Source organism: Salmo salar, chromosome ssa21, assembly GCF_905237065.1.
Source record: "Salmo salar chromosome ssa21, Ssal_v3.1, whole genome shotgun sequence".
In the NCBI taxonomy this organism is placed as follows: Eukaryota; Metazoa; Chordata; class Actinopteri; order Salmoniformes; family Salmonidae; genus Salmo; species Salmo salar.
The window spans coordinates 29,751,730-29,771,598 of NC_059462.1; the positions used below are offsets into that span (position 1 = coordinate 29,751,730).

General features: G+C 45.1%; 1 protein-coding gene across 1 annotated transcript in view; it reads right to left on the reverse strand.

Moving 5' to 3' along the window:
- Positions 1-7,089: 7,089 nt before the first annotated feature.
- Positions 7,090-19,869, reverse strand: part of LOC106582090 (rho GTPase-activating protein 20-like) — a 79,892-nt gene continuing 67,112 nt past the window's right edge. The window contains 6 exon segments of the mRNA XM_045704660.1: positions 7,090-9,105; positions 10,348-10,462; positions 15,700-15,883; positions 16,391-16,500; positions 17,294-17,398; positions 17,400-17,650. Coding sequence (XP_045560616.1) covers positions 7,445-9,105; positions 10,348-10,462; positions 15,700-15,883; positions 16,391-16,500; positions 17,294-17,398; positions 17,400-17,650 — 2,426 coding nt within the window. The 3' untranslated portion in view covers positions 7,090-7,444.

A 19,869-nucleotide genomic window follows, 5' to 3' on the forward strand; every position in this document is an offset into this window, starting at 1 on the left:
ATATAATATGACACATTGTCATATTATCTCTCCCCTAAATTAACATCATATGCTGGGTCCCACAGCACATTAAGTAGTGGGTGACTCATGCCTGCTTCTCATTGTAACAGTGTAACAACACCAGTATGTGTGTCAGACAAACAATAGCTGGGAGATTTATCCGAATTTCTGTGCAGGGAGGTAACATGTTATTCCGCGTGGGTGAAGAGTGCAAAACGAGGGAAAAATACTGTTAATGGCTGTTTTGACTGGGATTTGTAAGAGAGCCAGATAGTATCAACTGTGACTTCATCAGAGAGGGCCGTGAGCCAGCCAAGACACCTCACTGAGCAGCTCCCCACCCCGCACCCCCACCACCATCTTCTTAACTGGACCCAATCAAAACAAAAAGCAAATTCACTCTCTCCAAGGAAAACAGAGAGGAACCGGGCGTGTTGGCTGCACCTGCACTACGAGCAACGTCCCCCATAAGAATCCACAAACCCAGAGTGGAAAGAGTGTAGACAGGCGAGAGTTGCTGTCAAAATACAACCGCACAGATGCTCAGTGCCTCAGTGTATCGTTACAGGGTGGAGAGTTCAACAGCTCATTATATTGCCTTGGAATTCAACAATGGTGCCAATCAGAGGATGTTGTTAATAAGTGTGTCTGTATGGGTGGGGTAGCCACTCTTGCATGATGAGAAACATTGCCAGAGACCTGACAACTTTCGTTAGCTCTCCAGTCCCCAAGCTAATGTAGGCTTTAGCCCAGCTGGCCAACACAGTCTTATGACGTGCAAGAGTTTAGGCCCAGGTGGTAACATAAAGCTGCACAGGGACCTTGTCAGAAGCCCTGTCATGACTCTGGCACATTCTGTCCTCTCCAAGGGCTCACAGTGTCAGGGACAGTAGATCACTCACGTTTATTGCAGATTGTTAGAGCCTCTCCTCTCCAAAATGTGACTTCTGAGGCCGGTTTAACTTAACAGACTCCAACGCATCAACAACATGCGTTACCACAGATAACACTGCTACTCCTACTGCTCTCTCCTCGTCTGCCCACGTGTTCTCGCATACCCCGAGAGCATCTGGCCAGCGGGGTGGTGGCACTGGAATCCTCATCTCTCCCAAGTGGACATTCTCTCTTTCTCCCCTGACCCATCTGTCTATCTCCTCATTTGAATTCCATGCTGTCACAGTTACCAGCCCTTTCAAGCTTAACATCCTTATCATTTATTGCCCTCCAGGTTCCCTTGGAGAGTTCATCAATGAGCTTGATGTCTTGATAAGTTCCTTTCCTGAGGATGGCTCACCTCTCACAGTTCTGGGTGACTTTAACCTCCCCACGTCTACCTTTGACTCATTCCTCTCTGCCTCCTTCTTTCCACTCCTCTCCTCTTTTGACCTCACCCTCTCACCTTCCCCCCCTACTCACAAGGCAGGCAATACGCTTGACCTCATCTTCAATAGATGCTGTTCGTCCACTAATCTCATTGCAACTCCCCTCCAAGTCTCTGACCACTACCTTGTATCCTTTTCCCTCTCGCTCTCATCCAACACTTCTCACTCTGCCCCTACTCGGATGGTATTGCGCCGTCCCAACCTTCGCTCTCTCTCTGCCTCTACTCTCTCCTCTTCCATCCTATCATCTCTTCCCTCTGCTCAAACCTTCTCCAACCTATCCCCTGATTCTGCCTCCTCAACCCTCCTCTCCTCCCTTTCTGCATCCTTTGATTCTCTATGTCCCCTATCCTCCAGGCCGGCTCGGTCCTCCCCTCCTGCTCCGTGGCTCGACGACTCATTGCGAGCTCACAGAACAGGGCTCCGGGCAGCCGAGCGGAAATGGAGGAAAACTTCGCCTCCCCTGCGGACCTGGCATCCTTTCACTCCCTCCTCTCTACATTTTCCTCTTCTGTCTCTGCTGCTAAAGCCACTTTCTACCACTCTAAATTCCAAGCATCTGCCTCTAACCCTAGGAAGCTCTTTGCCACCTTCTCCTCCCTCCTGAATCCTCCTCCCCCTCCCCCTCCTCCCTCTCTGCGGATGACTTCGTCAACCATTTTGAAAAGAAGGTCGACGACATCCGATCCTCGTTTGCTAAGTCAAACGACACCGCTGGTCCTGCTCACACTGCCCTACCCTGTGCTTTGACCTCTTTCTCCCCTCTCTCTCCAGATGAAATCTCGCGTCTTGTGACGGCCGGCCGCCCAACAACCTGCCCGCTTGACCCTATCCCCTCCTCTCTTCTCCAGACCATTTCCGGAGACCTTCTCCCTTACCTCACCTCGCTCATCAACTCATCCTTGACCGCTGGCTACGTCCCTTCCATCTTCAAGAGAGCGAGAGTTGCACCCCTTCTGAAAAAACCTACACTCGATCCCTCCGAAGTCAACAACTACAGACCAGTATCCCTTCTTTCTTTTCTTTCCAAAACTCTTGAACGTGCCGTCCTTGGCCAGCTCTCTTGCTATCTCTCTCAGAATGACCTTCTTGATCCAAATCAGTCAGGTTTCAAGACCGGTCATTCAACTGAGACTGTGTCACGGAGGCTCTCCACACTGCTAAAGCTAACTCTCTCTCCTCTGCTCTCATCCTCCTAGACCTATCTGCTGCCTTTGATACGGTGAACCATCAGATCCTCCTCTCCACCCACTCCGAGTTGGGCATCTCCGGCGTGGCCCATGCTTGGATTGCGTCCTACCTGACAGGTCGCTCCTACCAGGTGGCGTGGCGAGAATCTGTCTCCGCACCACGTGCTCTCACCACTGGTGTCCCCCAGGGCTCTGTTCTAGGCCCTCTCCTATTCTCGCTATACACCAAGTCACTTGGCTCTGTCATATCCTCACATGGTCTCTCCTATCATTGCTATGCAGACGACACACAATTAATCTTCTCCTTTCCCCCTTCTGATAACCAGGTGGCGAATCGCATCTCTGCATGTCTGGCAGACATATCAGTGTGGATGATGGATCACCACCTCAAGCAGAACCTCATGCTCTACAACATTCGCAGAGTACGACCCTGCCTCACACAGGAAGCGGCGCAGGTCCTAATCCAGGCACTTGTCATCTCCCGTCTGGATTACTGCAACTCGCTGTTGGCTGGGCTCACTGCCTGTGCCATTAAACCCCTACAACTCATCCAGAACGCCACAGCCCGTCTGGTGTTCAACCTTCCCAAGTTCTCTCACGTCACCCCGCTCCTCCGCTCTCTCCACTGGCTTCCTGTTGAAGCTCGCATCCGCTACAAGACCATGGTGCTTGCCTACGGAGCTGTGAGGGGAACGGCACCTCCGTACCTTCAGGCTCTGATCAGGCCCTACACCCAAACAAGGGCACTGCGTTCATCCACCTCTGGCCTGCTCGCCTCCCTACCTCTGAGGAAGCACAGTTCCCGCTCAGCCCAGTCAAAACTGTTCGCTGCTCTGGCACCCCAATGGTGGAACAAGCTCCCTCACGACGCCAGGACAGCGGAGTCAATCACCACCTTCCGGAGACACCTGAAACCCCACCTCTTTAAGGAATACCTAGGATAGGATAAAGTAATCCTTCTAACCCCCCCCTAAAAGATTTAGATGCACTATTGTAAAGTGGTTGTTCCACTGGATATCATAAGGTGAATCCACCAATTTGTAAGTCGCTCTGGATAAGAGCGTCTGCTAAATGACTTAAATGTAAATGTAACATAGCTTCAAGGGTTGAACTTTAGATTTTGCGTTTCCAAAGAACATGCTCTTATACAAGCAGTGAATTCTAATGCGGTGTGTTCTAGATAACGAGGGCCATGAGTTTTTCTTAACCCCTCTAGTTATAACTACTAATAACTCCATCAAGCTCCCTCACAAAAAAATTGGATTACTAAACCAACCATTCCTGCTTGTACTACTTCCCCACCTAGTTTAGCACCTCTGCAGAGGTGTTAGAAACAGACAAGCAGGCAGAATCAGTTGACTTCAAAATCCATCTAGTAGGCTGTACCTGACTCCTGACCTGAGAACTTCACAGAGCTTGTGTCAAAGATCATCTATTATATTGACAAGATGGTTTCGCCAATGAGTGGACAGAGACGCGTCTGAACAACAGGCACAACTCCGATATGAAGTTGTTTTTTTTCAAAGTTTCCAAAATGCCACGTGCATCCACTTATATCAGTGCATTTGTAACAACCTAAACATTACGAAACTTCTATTCGATCAAATAAGCATCAAATTAGCAATTACATTTTTTGCTTACCAAATTGGACACTCTCACTGACCTCCATACAAATATTCCTCACTTTATGGTCTTATTTTTGTGGACCCCTCTCGCTTCGCCTCTTCCTCTCTGGTGTTAACTTTGGTCAACCTGGGTCATGTGGGCCAGCATATAGTACCTTTTAGATTAGAGACTTAACACTTAATACTGGTGGAGTCATGCTAAAGTAGGGTCATCAAATAGGGGACACCACTGGTGATAAATAAAGTGTGTGAGTGTGAGAGAGCAGGACCTGCAAATACAGAAATTGGTATAATCCTGAGAGTCAAAGTAGCTGTTAGATTTGACATATTTCCTATTCACAGCAACTGCTGATCATGTTACAAAAGCCTTTTTATTTTGTCCTTCTATAATTAGAGAGAAAAATATTTACCAAAATTCTACCACAGACTAGTGAAGATGGGTGGCACGTTTTATGATATCACAGCTTGTAGTGTTTATAAGTCTCTCAATCACCATAACAATAATATAAAAAAATCTGAATATTTATGTTAACAATCAGCATCCAGCCCTACACAACACGTGCACATGTGCAGTCTCTCTCTCACACACACCTTTTGAGACAGGTCCAGGAAGGTGGGCCAAACCCGTGGGGTTCATGGCTCTACTTCCATTACATAATTAGCTGTGTTTGGACTCTGTCTCCCTGCCTGGCTGACTAACTCTAACAGACCTGTCTGTCCTCTGAGAAGCAGCACCTCAGTGTGAGTGTGTGCATGTGTGTGTGGACACTGTCTCCCTGTCTGGCTGACTAACTCTAACAGACCTGTCTGTCCTCTGAGAAGCAGCACCTCAGTGTGAGTGTGTGCATGTGTGTGTGGACACTGTCTCCCTGTCTGGCTGACTAACTCTAACAGACCTGTCTGTCCTCTGAGAAGCAGCACCTCAGTGTGAGTGTGTGCATGTGTGTGTGGACACTGTCTCCCTGTCTGGCTGACTAAATCTACCAGACCTGTCGGTCTATCCTCTTAGACCCAGACCTACATGACTCCGACACCAGAGACCATTACAGATGAGTTATTGATGGGAAATGTGATGTTTGATGATTAATGCTAAACAGGTGTAAAGAGTTTACATTTTAACACTAATACAGTACTGTGCTTTTAGTATAATACAGTGTCCAACATTATCAGTTCTGCAGTGTCGTCTTTCAGAACATCACCAAAGAAGGCACAAAAAAATTGAGAACCAGAAATTCTGAATTTTTGCCTTTTTTTTATTAAGAAAAACTCCAGCCACCCAAGGCATAGACTGTTCTCTGTGCTACCGCACGGCAAGCGGTACCGATGCACCAGGTCTGGAACCAACAGGACATTGAACAGCTTCTACCCCCAAGCCATAAGACTGCTAAATAGTTAAAGCTGCAATATGTAACTTGTCAAGAACTGCAATGCTGCTGGGTTTTTGACACTCAACAGTTTCCCATGCGTACCAAGAATGGTCCACCACCCAAAGGACATCCAGCCAACTTGACACAGCTGTGGGAAGCGTTGGAGTCAACATGGGCCAGCATCCCTGTGGAATGCGTTCAGTAGCCTGTAGAGTCCGTCCCCTGACAAATTGAGGCTGTTCTGAAGGAGACGGGGGTGCAGCTCAGTATTAGGAAGGTGTTCCTAATGTTTGGTATACTCAGTGTATGTGAGTAGTGAGACACAGACACAATATGTGTTTTGAACAGAATGCAACCTTTAAAGACCAAATTCACATAGACATGTGTGTTATAGATCTGTCATTCTCATTGAAATCAAGTCTAAGAAGCTGTAGATCTGTTCTATGTGCGCTATTTCTATGCTTCCCGTTCTTAAGTTTTGTTTTTGCATCTTTTGGTTTTGTACACCAGCTTCAAACAGCTGAAAATACAATATTTTTGGCCATGGAAAATATATTTCACAGTGGTGGTACATTGATTCTCTACGGTATACTTGCTTGTTTTGTCACATAAACTGAAATTAGGTGAACTATTAGAACTTCAGCAACCAGGAAATGGCAGAGCGATTTCTGCATATTGCACCTTTAACCTAACAGCTACGTGAACTATCTGCATTGACCCTTTTTGCACTAACTTTTTTGACTCATCACATACGATGCTGCTACTCTTTATTGCTAGTTATATGTACATATCTACCTCAATTATCTAATACTCCAGCACATCGACTTTATTACTTTTATTATTACATGTTTTACTTTTCTATTATTTCAAAAATGTCTTTCTCTCTGCATTGTTGGGAAGGGCCTGTAAGTAAACATTTCATTGTTTGTCTACAACTGTTGTTTACGAAGCGTGTGACGAATAAAATTAGATTTTGATTATTTGATATAAAGAAAAATGAAAAATCTTGTTGGTACATAAAGATACTTTCACAAGAGAAATGTTTTATTATAATCCTGATCATTAATTTTCATAAGCATTAGACATCAGATATACCGGTGACTGCCAAAATACCAACATAAAGTGTCTTTATAGGGCGTTGGGGCGCCACAAGCTGTCAGAACACTTTCATTGCACCTTGGCATAGATTCTACAAGTGTCTGGAACTATATTGGAGGGATGTGACACCATTTTTCCATGAGATATTCCATATTTGGTGTTTTGTTTTTGATGGCCACCGCTCCAGAATCTCCCATAAGTGTTCAACTGGGTTGAGATCTGGTGACTTGAGACACACACTAAGCTCCTTTGAGACCCCTATTTCAAAGTCACTGAGATCTCTTCTTCTAGCCATGGTAGCCAAAATAATGGGCAACTGGGCATTTTTATACATCCCCCTAAGCATGATGGGATGGTAATTGCTTAATTAACCCAGGAACCACACCTGTGTGAAAGCACCTGCTTTCAATATACTTTGCATCTCTCATTTCATCAAGTGTTTCCTTTATTTGGCAGTTACATGTACGTACATAATATACAAATGGTGCATTCTGTAGCAAATATACTCTATAGGACAGCAGCAGTATTGGCATCATGTACAAAAATACACATTTGATTTCTTACAGCTCGCACAACACTATATCAAAGCATATGAACATAAATATAGACCTATACCTGTCGTTGATTCCCAGAGATATGGAAGAAAAGCTCCAGCACAACCAAACAACTGCATCTACCATGGCCAAGGGAAAATAACTGTACATATATGACAACATAAAAACGATATGCTACAAACATTGACCAGCCATATAAAACAAGCCCAGAGTGTCTTAAAAGTCCTTTTAAACGTAAGACTCCTCTGCAAAGAACATTTGGTCAAAGTCGTCCACGCAAGGGTCGCTACACTTCCTGCTTTGCCACTCCCTCTTCCCCTGGACAAGGGCCAGAGCGACCTCCTGACTCCTCTGCAGGCACTCGCCTGAATCCGCCCGCCCCTGTGAGGAAAAGTAGTCCCTCACTGCCCGCGTGGCGGAGGGAGAGAGGCAGAAGCGTGGCTCTGAGTTTGGGCCTGCTCCGTTGCGCTGCGGCTCAATGTCAGACACTCTAAGTCCGCTCTCAGGGAGCTGCTGACCTTTGACCCCGTGAGTCTGTGACTTGACCCAGGGCCTTTCCAGGGTGAGGCTGGAGGCTGTGTCTGTCACCATGGAGGGCTCAGAGGCTCTGCGAGGCAGGGTGAGGACCTTGCGGCCAGCCTCCATGGCCAGGGTGAGGGAGTGAGACTTCTGCCTCTGGAGGGTTAGTGTTGAGCCACTCTGTCCATAGAACACATCCTGAGGAGGCTGGATGACCTCACTTCCTGTTCCAGTGGGCCGCTGGGTGACGTCACGTCCTGTGGGGGGTCTGTGGGTGGCATTGCAGGCCTGGTCATGCAGCAGCTGTAGCTCTCTGACAGTAAGGGGTTTCTCTGTGCCTCTGTAGAAGGGAGACCTACTCTTCTGCAGCTGCAGGATGGCCTGCTGGTAGGATGGAGGGCTGATGGACCTCCTCTTGGTGGTCACCTCTACACCTTTACCCTCGGAGGCTTTTGGGAGGCTAACCCCTTTCCCCTTCCCCACTTCCTCCTCCAGGTGTCCATTGTCGGGTTGCCGTAGTGACAGTCGGAGGTTCCTCTTGAGCCAGGTGTTGGGGTGCAGTCCGTGGTGGGTAGAGGGTGTCCGGGAGGAATGAGGGGGCTGGCTTTCACTCCAGTCCACTGTGTCTCTCTTTGGGGGTGAGCACTGGGGGGAGCGGGGTGAAAGGGGGGAGCGGGGGGAAGACTCAGCCAACAGGAAGCCGGCGCTGGTGACATAGTCTGTGGAATACTGGGAGAAGGCGGAGTCTAAGGAGCTGAGGGAGGAGCCTGTGGGGGAGGTTGCTGGGGAGGACAGGCTAGAGCAGCTGGCATCCAATCGTAAAGGAGAGGGTGGGGTGTGTTTCAGCTTCCTCTGCCCGAGAGTTCCAACCCCTCCTCTTTCTCCACCTGCGATCACTTTGTCTTTCAGCTGCAGAGCCCTGAGCCCCTGAAACACTTCATCCTCCTCCTCCTCCTCTTCCTCTCCCTCCATCGCCGCGTCATAGCTCGCTTTACGAGACGCCAAATGGTGCTTATCCGATTGGATGATCAGTGCTCCGGGGGTGTGTCCGATGGCAGGCTCTGAGCTGCGTCGTAACCTCCGAGGGCCCTGTGATTGGACATAGCACTGGCGTGGGCGTGGTTGCCGTAGGGCGGGGGTGAACTTTCTGGGTCTGGCAAGTGGGGGAATATGTAGGAGGTCAGCCTCAGCCTCAGGGTCAGGGTCAGGGTCACAGTCACTCAGGGTGATGACAGAGTCTCTGCTGCAGCTGTCAGGCTTGGCCTTGTCTCTCAGAGGGTGGGACTCCTGGAAGGGTGACTCTGGGTCCTCGTTTAACTCGTTCTCCAGACTGTCATAGGACGAGTCATTCATCTGGAAAGAGGACACATCTTCGGAGGAAAGGAGAGAGGAAAAGAGAGAAGCGGAGAGAGGGAGAGAGTTAATATGCTAAAATTATTGTTTTGACATGCAATCCATTTTGATTATATTATTCCTTCCCTGTTATGGATTTCATATGTTCCTATGTCCTTGCTTTGGAAATGTTGCACTGACTGACTATCATGCCAATAAAGCTGGGGTGGAGGGAAATGGAGAAAGAGAGAGTTTGAACAAACCTCCATTTCATTAGATAGACACAGGGTTTGAAAACAAGCGCAAAGTGCTGTCGTAGTCCCTAGCATACAGTTGCCATTCATAGAGGTTGGTTTAGGTCATAAAGAATGATAGAGTCCTCTAGTGGCCAAAAGGCTGTTATAGCATGGGTGCCATTGAGGGCTTTCACCATTTTCAACCTGGGGTGAGTTTTTGGTAATAAAAATACTTTAAAATCACCAGGAATTTTGCAAAAAATGGGTTTAATTTAGGAAATATGTTTGCAAGTATTCTCACAAATAGAAAAAAATACATTATCGTGTAATCTCTTTTTGGGTTAGTTGTGGTCAATTTAGATAAATGATCGTGTGATCTCATTTTTGTGCTTAGTTGTGGTCAATTTGCAGTGTACAAATTATTATAATTATGCTCCGCCACCGACCAGCCGCTCCAACAAAAATTGTCCCGTGGCTGAATCTAGTTGCCTACCCCTGGTTTAGGGGAGAAGAGGAAATTGACTGGTGTGTTAATGAGTGTCTGAGAGTGTACTAATCACTTTAATGAATGAGGTCAATATAGTGACCCCAATCAGCAGACCTCACAGAGACAATGACGTATAGAGAGGTCTGAGAGAACACTGCACGCACGCACACACACACACACACACACACACACACACACACACACACACACACACACACACACACACACACACACACACACACAAGCTAGTCAGGGTTAATCTACTCTATAATGATGATAATATCTACAATACACAGAACCACTGTCTTGCCATAAACACACACACTCATGAACTTTCTAAACCCTTGTGAAGTCCCGTGGCAAATGACACCACCTCTGTGTCATTTCAGTTCTGCTTGGTTTGGGACCTCTCTTCCTCCCTCTCCCTCTGTCCCTATCCAACTTTATCTTATGACGTTTTCTCCAACCAAAACTAACAGCATTTATTTAGAGCACTGTACAATATAATTTGCAATTAGATGTTATTTCTTCAGTGAATACATTAAGACTTTGTTTACCTGATCCATGGTCGCTGCTATTGCTCTTCTGAGGGAATCCACTAAACAGAGAGGGGACGTCATCTCCCAGGACCTTCCTGCAGTTCTCAATCAGGAACCGGACAAGCTCACAGACCTAGGAACAGATCATAGACCTGGTTACACCCCAGTCACACAAGTCAATGACTGGTCCTAGATTAAGACTGCAAGTTAAAGGTTATTTCACAGGTAGTTTCCCTGGTATAAGAGATGTAAAGTCTTGACAACTTTCTTACTGGCCACATATAGCTGATCAAAATTGACATAATGTAAATCGTCTGAACTCCTTTTTCTAAAATGAGAATCACAATTTAAGTAGACTTCAGAAAAAAAAATCTGAGAAAGAATCTTGTCTGTTCCCAGATGTTTACAAACATATCAAACATTAATTAAACCCAAGTTACACAGTATAAACCTCCAAATCTGAAACACAAAATGTCAGCCATACTCCCAAACAGTCAGTTCCAGTCTGGGATTTGAATGTTTCCCTAGGGCAAAGCTGACTGTTTAAAAAAACAGTGTTTATAAATGTGTTGTTTTTGTTAGCTTCCCTTATGGAGAGTCTACAGGCAGAATGAGGTTATGGAAATATGAAGGAGACAAACATGGGGCCTATCTGTGTGTTGTTGGGCCAGATGTGTATGTCATGGTTTTCACCATATGTCTGTCAGCCTGTGTTACACGCCTGTGTTCAGAGGGCTATGGGAGTGAATGGACTGCTAGAGCTTGGCTAAGAATTTCACAAGCTAGTCCAACACAACAGAACTCCAGCTAGGGAAAAAGGCTTCTCTCGCTCCCTCCTTCCTTCCTTGCGTCTCTCCCTGTATTTAGCCTGGATCTGTCCATCAGAGGGGCTGCCTATTCAACCCACTGAGGAAACATCTAGAAACTCACTCATTCATCCAGAACCTATCAACATCTGTGAAGGTGTAGGGGGACTTTTTCTGGGGTAAGCTTTTCTCAATCGTTCAAAAGCTAAATTAGTATGTGTATCTCCGCCACCTTTTCTGACAAACACAGCACACAATATTTACTCAGGCCACTCAGAGACTAACATGTCTGTAGGAGCCACAAACATCTAAATTAGAACTGTGGTGGAAAAGGGAGCGGAAGTGGAGGAAAATAAGGGTTTGCGTGTCAAGTGGAAGGAGAGCAGTGTTCCAGACCGCCCAGTGCCGTTAGAGACCAGACCCACGCCAGCCCAGTTTGACTTGGCTCCTTGTGAGACCGTGACCAACCAGGGGAATGTCGAAATATCACATTTTTCCCCTTCAGAGGCGCTGGGGCCACACATACAAACAAACAGAAATAAAGTGTGTGTGTGTGTGTGTGTGTGTGTGTGTGTGTGTGTGTGTGTGTGTGTGTGTGTGTGTGTGTGTGTGTGTGTGTGTGTGTGTAAGACAGAAAGGAGTGTTTTAGCGTGGCGGGTTTGTGAAAACACACTCGCCCTCAGGAATCTGTAGGAAATGCTTTGGATTTTTTCCCAGTGAACCTCAACAGGCCCTAGCCTCACCAGAAACAAACACACATTTGACAAGGAGAGAGAAAGATCTGGAAACACCCAGATTGATTGTGTTTCAACAACAATGTGTCCAAATCGACCATAAAATTAGAGACTATTAAAGACATTATGACTTATTCTTGCTTATTATTAACTTACAATACATCTGGGGCCACTGGTGGTGAACTCAATCATTTCAGGGCTTGCATGGTTGGCTACAGTCTTGTAGTCTTGTGGTAGGGTTAGGACTGTGAACTGCTGTGTCAATTCAGATATTTACAGTCTCCTTGTGAGTAAGTTATCATAAAATGTCAAGCTTTTCTGTCAGGGTACGAATTTCACATTTGTTATGTGTCACCGTGATCTCAAGTGTGTGTGTGTCAGTACAGAGATTGAAAACCTGTGACTAGAGAAATGTAAAAGGAGTAGGTCAGTCCAGGTTTAAAGAGGAAACATATATAGTATAGCCCAGCATGCGGCTCCTACTGAAGCAGGAGATTGAAAGACTCTCTACTCTCTAACTCCTCACTGCTGGTTGTTCTTCCATTGGACATCTTGCTTCGTCAGACAGCTAGGTGGCAACAGTATATCTTTCCTTTACACCCTGTCCTGGTCCCTAGCCTCAGCCCGCCAGACCCTTAGGTGTACAGTATGTATGTGTGTATGTATGTATGTGTGTATGTGTGTGAGTATGTGAGTATGTATGTAACGTTCCCTCTAAACTGCACACTTGTGCGGCCGCGCAGTAGCCCTGGGACTGCCAAGCAGAAATATCAGCCCATAGAGAGGAGAACGAGATTGAATTTCACTAAACTTTCTAGACCAGTGGTCACATGTTCCTATTATTTTTTTATTAGTCTCGGGCTGTTGTGGGTAGGTGCATCAAATTCAGCTGCCCTGCGCGGCGGGTGGTGAACTGTTGCTATTTTGAACCATTTCATGTGTTTGAAGGTACAAACTCTGCCTTCCTGGCAGGCCCAGAGAGCAAATCGAGTGCACTATAGGCCTACCGCTGGCCAATCAGATGGCTCAGATGACCGTGTCTTCTGTAACATAGCGGCATGAAAGAAAGCTACAGCAAAGTTGATACTGTGAGATTTCAAAACGTTTAAAACCATGACTAGAGAGAGACTGTCAACAAATACAGCAGATGCTGTTTTTATGAGTGAGTTCATGTTTAAGTCCTTACTCAGCACTGTCAACACTGTATTCAACACTTTTATGAGCCATAGAATTTGCGTTCTTCCTATTTCCACTACAACAAGCACTGCAACAGTAATGAATGAGTAGGAAAGTGTACCTGTAGGCTTGCATTGTTAGCGGCTTGGGTCTTTTTAATATCAAGGAATATTTCACTTTTCTCATAGGAGTAACAACATGAATTTGTGCATGAAGCAGAAATAATGCTGTGAGACTCGAGTTTTTCCATCAGCTGGAAGATGGTGTCCCTTTTTGGTCAGTGTCAGCGGCGGAAAGGGAGAGTGGACGGACATTGAGAGGCGGAACCTCAATCTGCTGCTCTCTCCCTCCACTGAGACTGACCATCAGATGCAGGCACCATCAGCCCAGTAAAATAAAAATCTCATTATTTAGATGTATGCTGAATTCAAGCAAAGCTAATATGCGGTGATATATATTAGGCCTATAGCTTACTGCACAAACCTCATTGCTACAGTACTGTTTTTAATTGGTTAATGTTGCATAGACCTACGTTTTTTAAGTCATGTAATAGAAAAAAATCTCGGCTTGCCTTTTGACTCAGAAAGTGATCTTGACTCCGAAAAGTTTGCTAAGCACTGCTCTAGAGTTTTCCCTGTTAACACTATCAACATTTCCCTTTACTGTGGCAATTGTGATCGAATCAACACAATATTAGTCACTTTCAAACAAAACAAAACGAACTATGCAAGAGATTTTGTTGTAGGCAGAACGCATCCGAGTAGGATACTATTGCATTGACACACACTACTCAGCCCCTAATATATACAGACCAGTGCGGCATAAACAATCAGAGCTGCAGTAGGCCTATATGGAAATAGATAATTACCATATATGAATTTGTGCTATTCACTTTGAACTGGACTGTGTTTACAGCATGAGCGGTCATGAGTAGATGTGCTTGTTTTGAGATCAAAGCAAGAGCTGCATGTAACCACGTGTGCACATTTGTTAATATGCTTTACTAGTTAGTGAGTTATTAGCCCAGTTATAGATCATTTATAGTCAACAATTAGGGAGTAATTGCATCCTACAAGAGCACAAAACATGTACATTTCTAGACATTGAAAAGGGAGTCAGGTAAAGAGCTTTTTTTGTCTTAAAGGGGCAGTGTTGTCTTTTGAGAGCTGAGTAGCCAATAGGCAGAGGGTAGAATAATTTGGCTGATTCTCTGTAATAATGGTATGATAATAATAATGCATTTTATTTTGTAAAGTGGTTTCTTGCATCAAACAACACAACAGCATTTTCAGTCACCTTCTTGTCTGAAGGACAAGTGGATAAACAGGTTAATGTCAAGCCCTGCATATTTATTTTCAAAAGTCTCATGGAATGTAGGCCTACATTGAACACATTGGCTGCTACTGTAAACTGAATGACAGAACAGCTATTTACGTGTTAAAATGTTATGGGATGCATTTTCTCCATTGTTTTTGATGATTGGCCACTCTGGTAGGCCTAGATTGTGATCAAATAGCCACAGTAGCCTATATTGCTACTGTTAAAACTGTAATTTAAAGGGGGTACAGCCTCAGTTTGCACTCAGCAGACGTGAAATTTGCTCAGTGCTGGAAAAGATTTGAGGGAACATTGTTTGTTTGTTTGTTTGTTTGTTTGTATGTATGTATGTATGTATGTATGTATGTATGTATGTATGTATGTATGTATGTATGTATGTATGTATGTATGTATGTATGTATGTATGTATGTATGTAATGTATGTGGCCCTTGTCCTTAACTGGAAATGTAACTGGAAGTACACGTGAGCAACTCACTTTCACCCAAATCTCCTATTGACATCAATATTATGTAGTAATACACATACGGATGGGGCCACAGTGTCTTCTGATCCCTCCTGTCTCAGCCTCCAGTATTTATGCTGCAGTAGTTTATGTGTTGGGGGGCTAGGGTCAGTCTGTTACATCTGGAGTATTTCTCTTGTCTTATCCGGTGTCCTGTGTGAATTTAAATATACTCTCTCTAATTCTCTCTTTCTCTCTTTCTTTCTTTCTCTCGGAGGACCTGAGCCCTAGGACCATGCCTCAGGACTACCTGGCATGATGACTCCTTGCTGTCCCCAGTCCACCTGGCCGTGCTGCTGCTCCAGTTTCAACTGTTCTGCCTGCGGCTATGGAACCCTGACCTGTTCACCGGACGTGCTTGTTGCACCCTCGACAACTACTATGATTATTATTATTTGACCATGCTGGTCATTTATGAACATTTTAACATCTTGACCATGTTCTGTTATAATATCCACCTGGCACAGCCAGAAGAGGACTGGCCACCCCTCATAGCCTGGTTCCTCTCTAGGTTTCTTCCTAGGTTTTTGGCCTTTCTAGGGAGTTTTTCCTAGGGAGTTTTTCCTAGCCACAGTGCTTCTTTCACATGCATTGCTTGCTGTTTGGGGTTTTAGGCTGGGTTTCTGTACAGCACTTTGAGATATCAGCTGATGTACGAAGGGCTATATAAATACATTTGATTTGATTTGATACACTTTGAAAGTATGGTACAATTATGTGTTCGAAAGAAGACATTAAAATAAAATGAAGAAATATAAAGAGTAACTTAACAGAGAGGGAAACCTTAAAAATAGTTTTTAGGTCCAGTCTCACCTTCTTGGTGGCCTCCCCCTCTGGGCTACAGGGGGCCGGGGTCCACAGCATGCTGGGAGCGATGCACACCGACAGGTTGAAGGCATTCATCTGGTTGTCGTCTGCGTTGCCTTGGATACAGTGGAGCACGGCAACCACATGTCTGAGTAGCAACAGGTTCTCACTGGGCAGAAGATGGACCAACCTGAGGTGGGGGGTGGGGTGAGAACAGACAAAATAATCAGTGATGAATACACAACATCAACAACATCTAGTAAGACTTTGGATGTGTCAGACACATCCCCCCCTCTCACAAACATTTACATTTTAGCCATTTACAGTAGTACGCGCATACATTTTCATATTCTACACACACAAATACATTGCTACATCCTCTGGGAATCCAGCAGATTGTAGAGTTTGTCACATTCCTGGGAACAGTTTCTTCCCAGAGAAGACATCAGATGAGTTGTGTTGTGTTATTGTTTGGCTAAGAGTCTTCTGGAAAATAATTCTTCAGATTTTCATTGTTTCTTTTATGTTCTTTTTTTCCTCTTGGCCTGAGAAGGACTTTATTTTCATGCCTCTGGATCAAAACAGCTTTTCCCGCCCATTTTCTTTCCTTCTCTCTCCCTGTGCCACCCCTACACAGCAGCTTTGTTTTCACTGTGTGTAAGTGTTTGTAAAGGTGCGTTACAGGGAATGCCAGTACCTGTGGATGGCTTGCATCCTCTGCTCTTCCTCCTCTTGCTCCATCACTGCAACCCACTGCTCATACAGATTCACACACAGCAGACTGCCCGGAACGTTCCGCAGGAAGTCCTGTTGGGTCACAACCACAGGGACACATTATATGTTAGAACACCCTTTACCTTTACCATCACCACATATGCTTCTCTTCAGTGGAGTTAATACGGATCCTGAAAACATGGCATGTAAAATAGAATGGAATGCCATGAAAGAGGCTGTGTAATTCAATGTGTTTTTACAGAAGCAATCTAGCCCTTTTCACTCGTTTGTTTGTCAGCTCACTTGTTATTAGTTTGTTGGTTGGAGTGGGTATAGTAATATAGCTAACTGAACAGCAGCATGTGTTCTCTCTCTCGCTCTCTCTCTCTGTGTTCTGTTCTACCTGATCTAATACAGCTACAAGTTTCCAGTAAAGCCATTGGCACCAACCTTCCAACATGTGCATTGAATTGAGTGTTTTTCTACCTGAGCTTTCTCTTCGCTCCAATCACTTCATTTCTTTCTGTCTGTCTAAGACTTTCTATGGGGATTTCAAACACACACACACACACACACACACACTAGGTACTGTGGTGAATATGTGTATGTGAGGGTGCAGCTGTGTTAGCTCTGTGCAGTGAATTATTCTGATGTGTATCGTTGAAGCAGGATGAAACCGATCCTTCAAACCTCTCTCTGATGTGTCAATATATCTGATCTGACAAGTCTGGCTACTGACAAGTCTGGCTAGAACCTTTCAACTCTGATTAATCCACACGGACCCTGGTGTGTGTGTGTGTGTGTGTGTGTGTGTGTGTGTGTGTGTGTGTGTGTGTGTGTGTGTGTGTGTGTGTGTGTGTGTGTGTGTGTGTGTGTACTGTCCTACCTTGAAGACTGCAGCAGTAACAAACACAGACTCATGTGTAAGTGTGTGTGTGTCCTCTGTCCCATTGTCCAGTCTGTCTCTCAGCTCTCTGCAGGCTTTGGCTCCCTGCAGAGCGACGGAATATACCCCTGGTATAGGGACCCTCCTGGTACAGAAAGACCAGCATGTCCATGACAGGTTTGGGCAGGGTGTGGTCAGGAGGGCAGATGGAACTGAGAGACCGTCCGAACAGGCATCCCAGGGTAGGGGACAGGGAGGTGGGGGACAGGGGGACACTGTCCAGCTGGCTACTGGAACCCCTCCAGAAGGCCCAGTTAATCAACGACCTCTTCCTCTTAAAGGATTTCTGGCCTGGCTCTGCAGAGAGAGAGGGGGGGGTTATTCCAACATTTAAGACATTATTTCAACATTAAGTAGGGCCTACTGCTCAATAAAACACAACGAGAGGAAGAGAGGGGGAAATAGTTGAAGAGTGGAAGTTGTTTGGAAAGAGCAGAGGAAGGGGAAAAGATAGAGAAGGAGAGAGAGTGAGAGCGAGAGAGCGAGAGAAAGAGAGAGAGAGAGAGAGAGAGAGAGAGAGAGAGAGAGAGAGAGAGAGAGAGAGAGAAAGAGGCATTGATTCAGAAAGAGACATGACTAGAGAGGGGTCTGAAGGGTGGGGGTGGGGAGGTCTGTCTGGAGAGAGAGAGAGTGTGTGTGTGTTTAGTAAAACCATGTTTCTGAGACTGGGTAGATCATGTTAAGAAGCTGTGGGTCTGTGAGTGTTCATATGTTATGCACTCTGTGTGTGTGTGTGTGTGTGTGTGTGTGTGTGTGTGTGTGTGTGTGTGTGTGTGTGTGTGTGTGTGTGTGTGTGTGTCTAAAAGACTAAGAACCCTCTGTCTGTGTGTTTGTTTGAGTTACGGTGGAGACATGATGTCTGTTCTTACGTTGCTTGTGTGTGTGTGTGTGTGTGTGTGTGTATCTGTTTGTACCAGTGTGTCACTGTGTGTCTGTCTACTTGGCCTTTCTGTAAAAAAAACATTCAATGTGTGTGAAGCACAGCTTATGCTGTGTTTGTGTGGGTGGGGGGTCAATAAAAAGCCCTTCCACATTAGTGGCACAACACCCCTAGCTGCCCAGGGCCCTGTCCGATCAAAACTGAATATTAACAATCCACTGTAGCTTTACACTCAATTACATTTTGGAAGCCAAATCCAAAACAACATTGTTACAGAGCCGCTCCAACGTTATTTAACTGGCCCAAGTTGATAAAGTTGTAAAACACACATTGCATCATTATATGCCAGTGTGAGAAATCTTGGAGGGGGGATATTTTGAAGAGAGAAAGGGAACGAGGGAGGGAGAGAGACAGAGAGAGCAAGAGATTGAGAGAGATCAAGAGAGAGAGAGAGAGAGAGAGAGGGCTGGTTGTGTGAGCAATGTTTTGATCCTTTTATGGAGTTGAATGGATCCATGTTGGGTTGTTGCTAAACAGATGCCATATTTCTCTCCTAGCCAATAAAAACCTCTGGTTTCTAGATGTATCAGTAAACAATGATTGTGTTATGACAGAATTGACCCCCAAATCTATCCGTGACACCCTCAGTCCAGTTGGACACCCTCTGACACACCCTATTAGCATACACACACACACGTGCACACTTATAAAACTAGTGCTAAGCAATTAACCAAAATATCATAAAAATATATAAATTATTAAACAACTAATTGTCCAAAGTCGGTTCAATTATTTGAATTCCATTTTGTTTGTGTTTTTTCTGTGAGCTCAATGCACACATTGCACAGTTTCTCCAGAGATAAATCAGATCAAGACCGAACTGTGCGATGTAGTAGGGAGTTGTAGTTTCCAACAGGCCAATATTCTACATAGTTTAGCGCAGAAAACGTGGTAATTAAATACAATGACCATAATCCATTGCGCGCCTACTTGTCCGGTCTGTGTGTTTCGTTTATGCCTGCTATGTTATGTTAAAATGGGGCAGACATGAAGATGGAGAAGAGACAGAAGAATGTGTGATGGAGAGGGAAAGAGAGCAGTTGTTTCGCAAGGTACCTCTACCTGAAAATACATGATCTAAGTGATTAATAGTTGGTATTCAGCAGTCATAAAAGTATGCTTTATTTACTTTAAAGAACTACTAAAATAGTGATTTTGTCAGACAGCAGCTCTATAGAGATGAGATGACCTGAAATGAAATAAAGTCATCAAAATCAAACATGTAAACAACTGAAATATTTTCTTAAAGAAAAGTAATGTGAAGAATGGGCAGTCACTACCATCATGGAACTTTTATGCATTTTTTTATTCTGGGTTGTTACAGCATTCAATTTACATCATAATGTTATTTATAATCAAACCCGAAATGGAACCAACCTCAAAAAGCACTTGTTATATTGAAATAATTAGGCTGATGTAGCGGGTAGGGGAGGGTATTGATTTTAAATGGAGGCTTATGTAAGAACTTGACAGTGACAGACAGGAATCTAAAGGAAGGCTTGTGGTTGATTCAGTGGAGCCTCTTCAATGATCCTCGTGGAAAACTCTCTCACAAACACTCTCTATGTTCACTCTC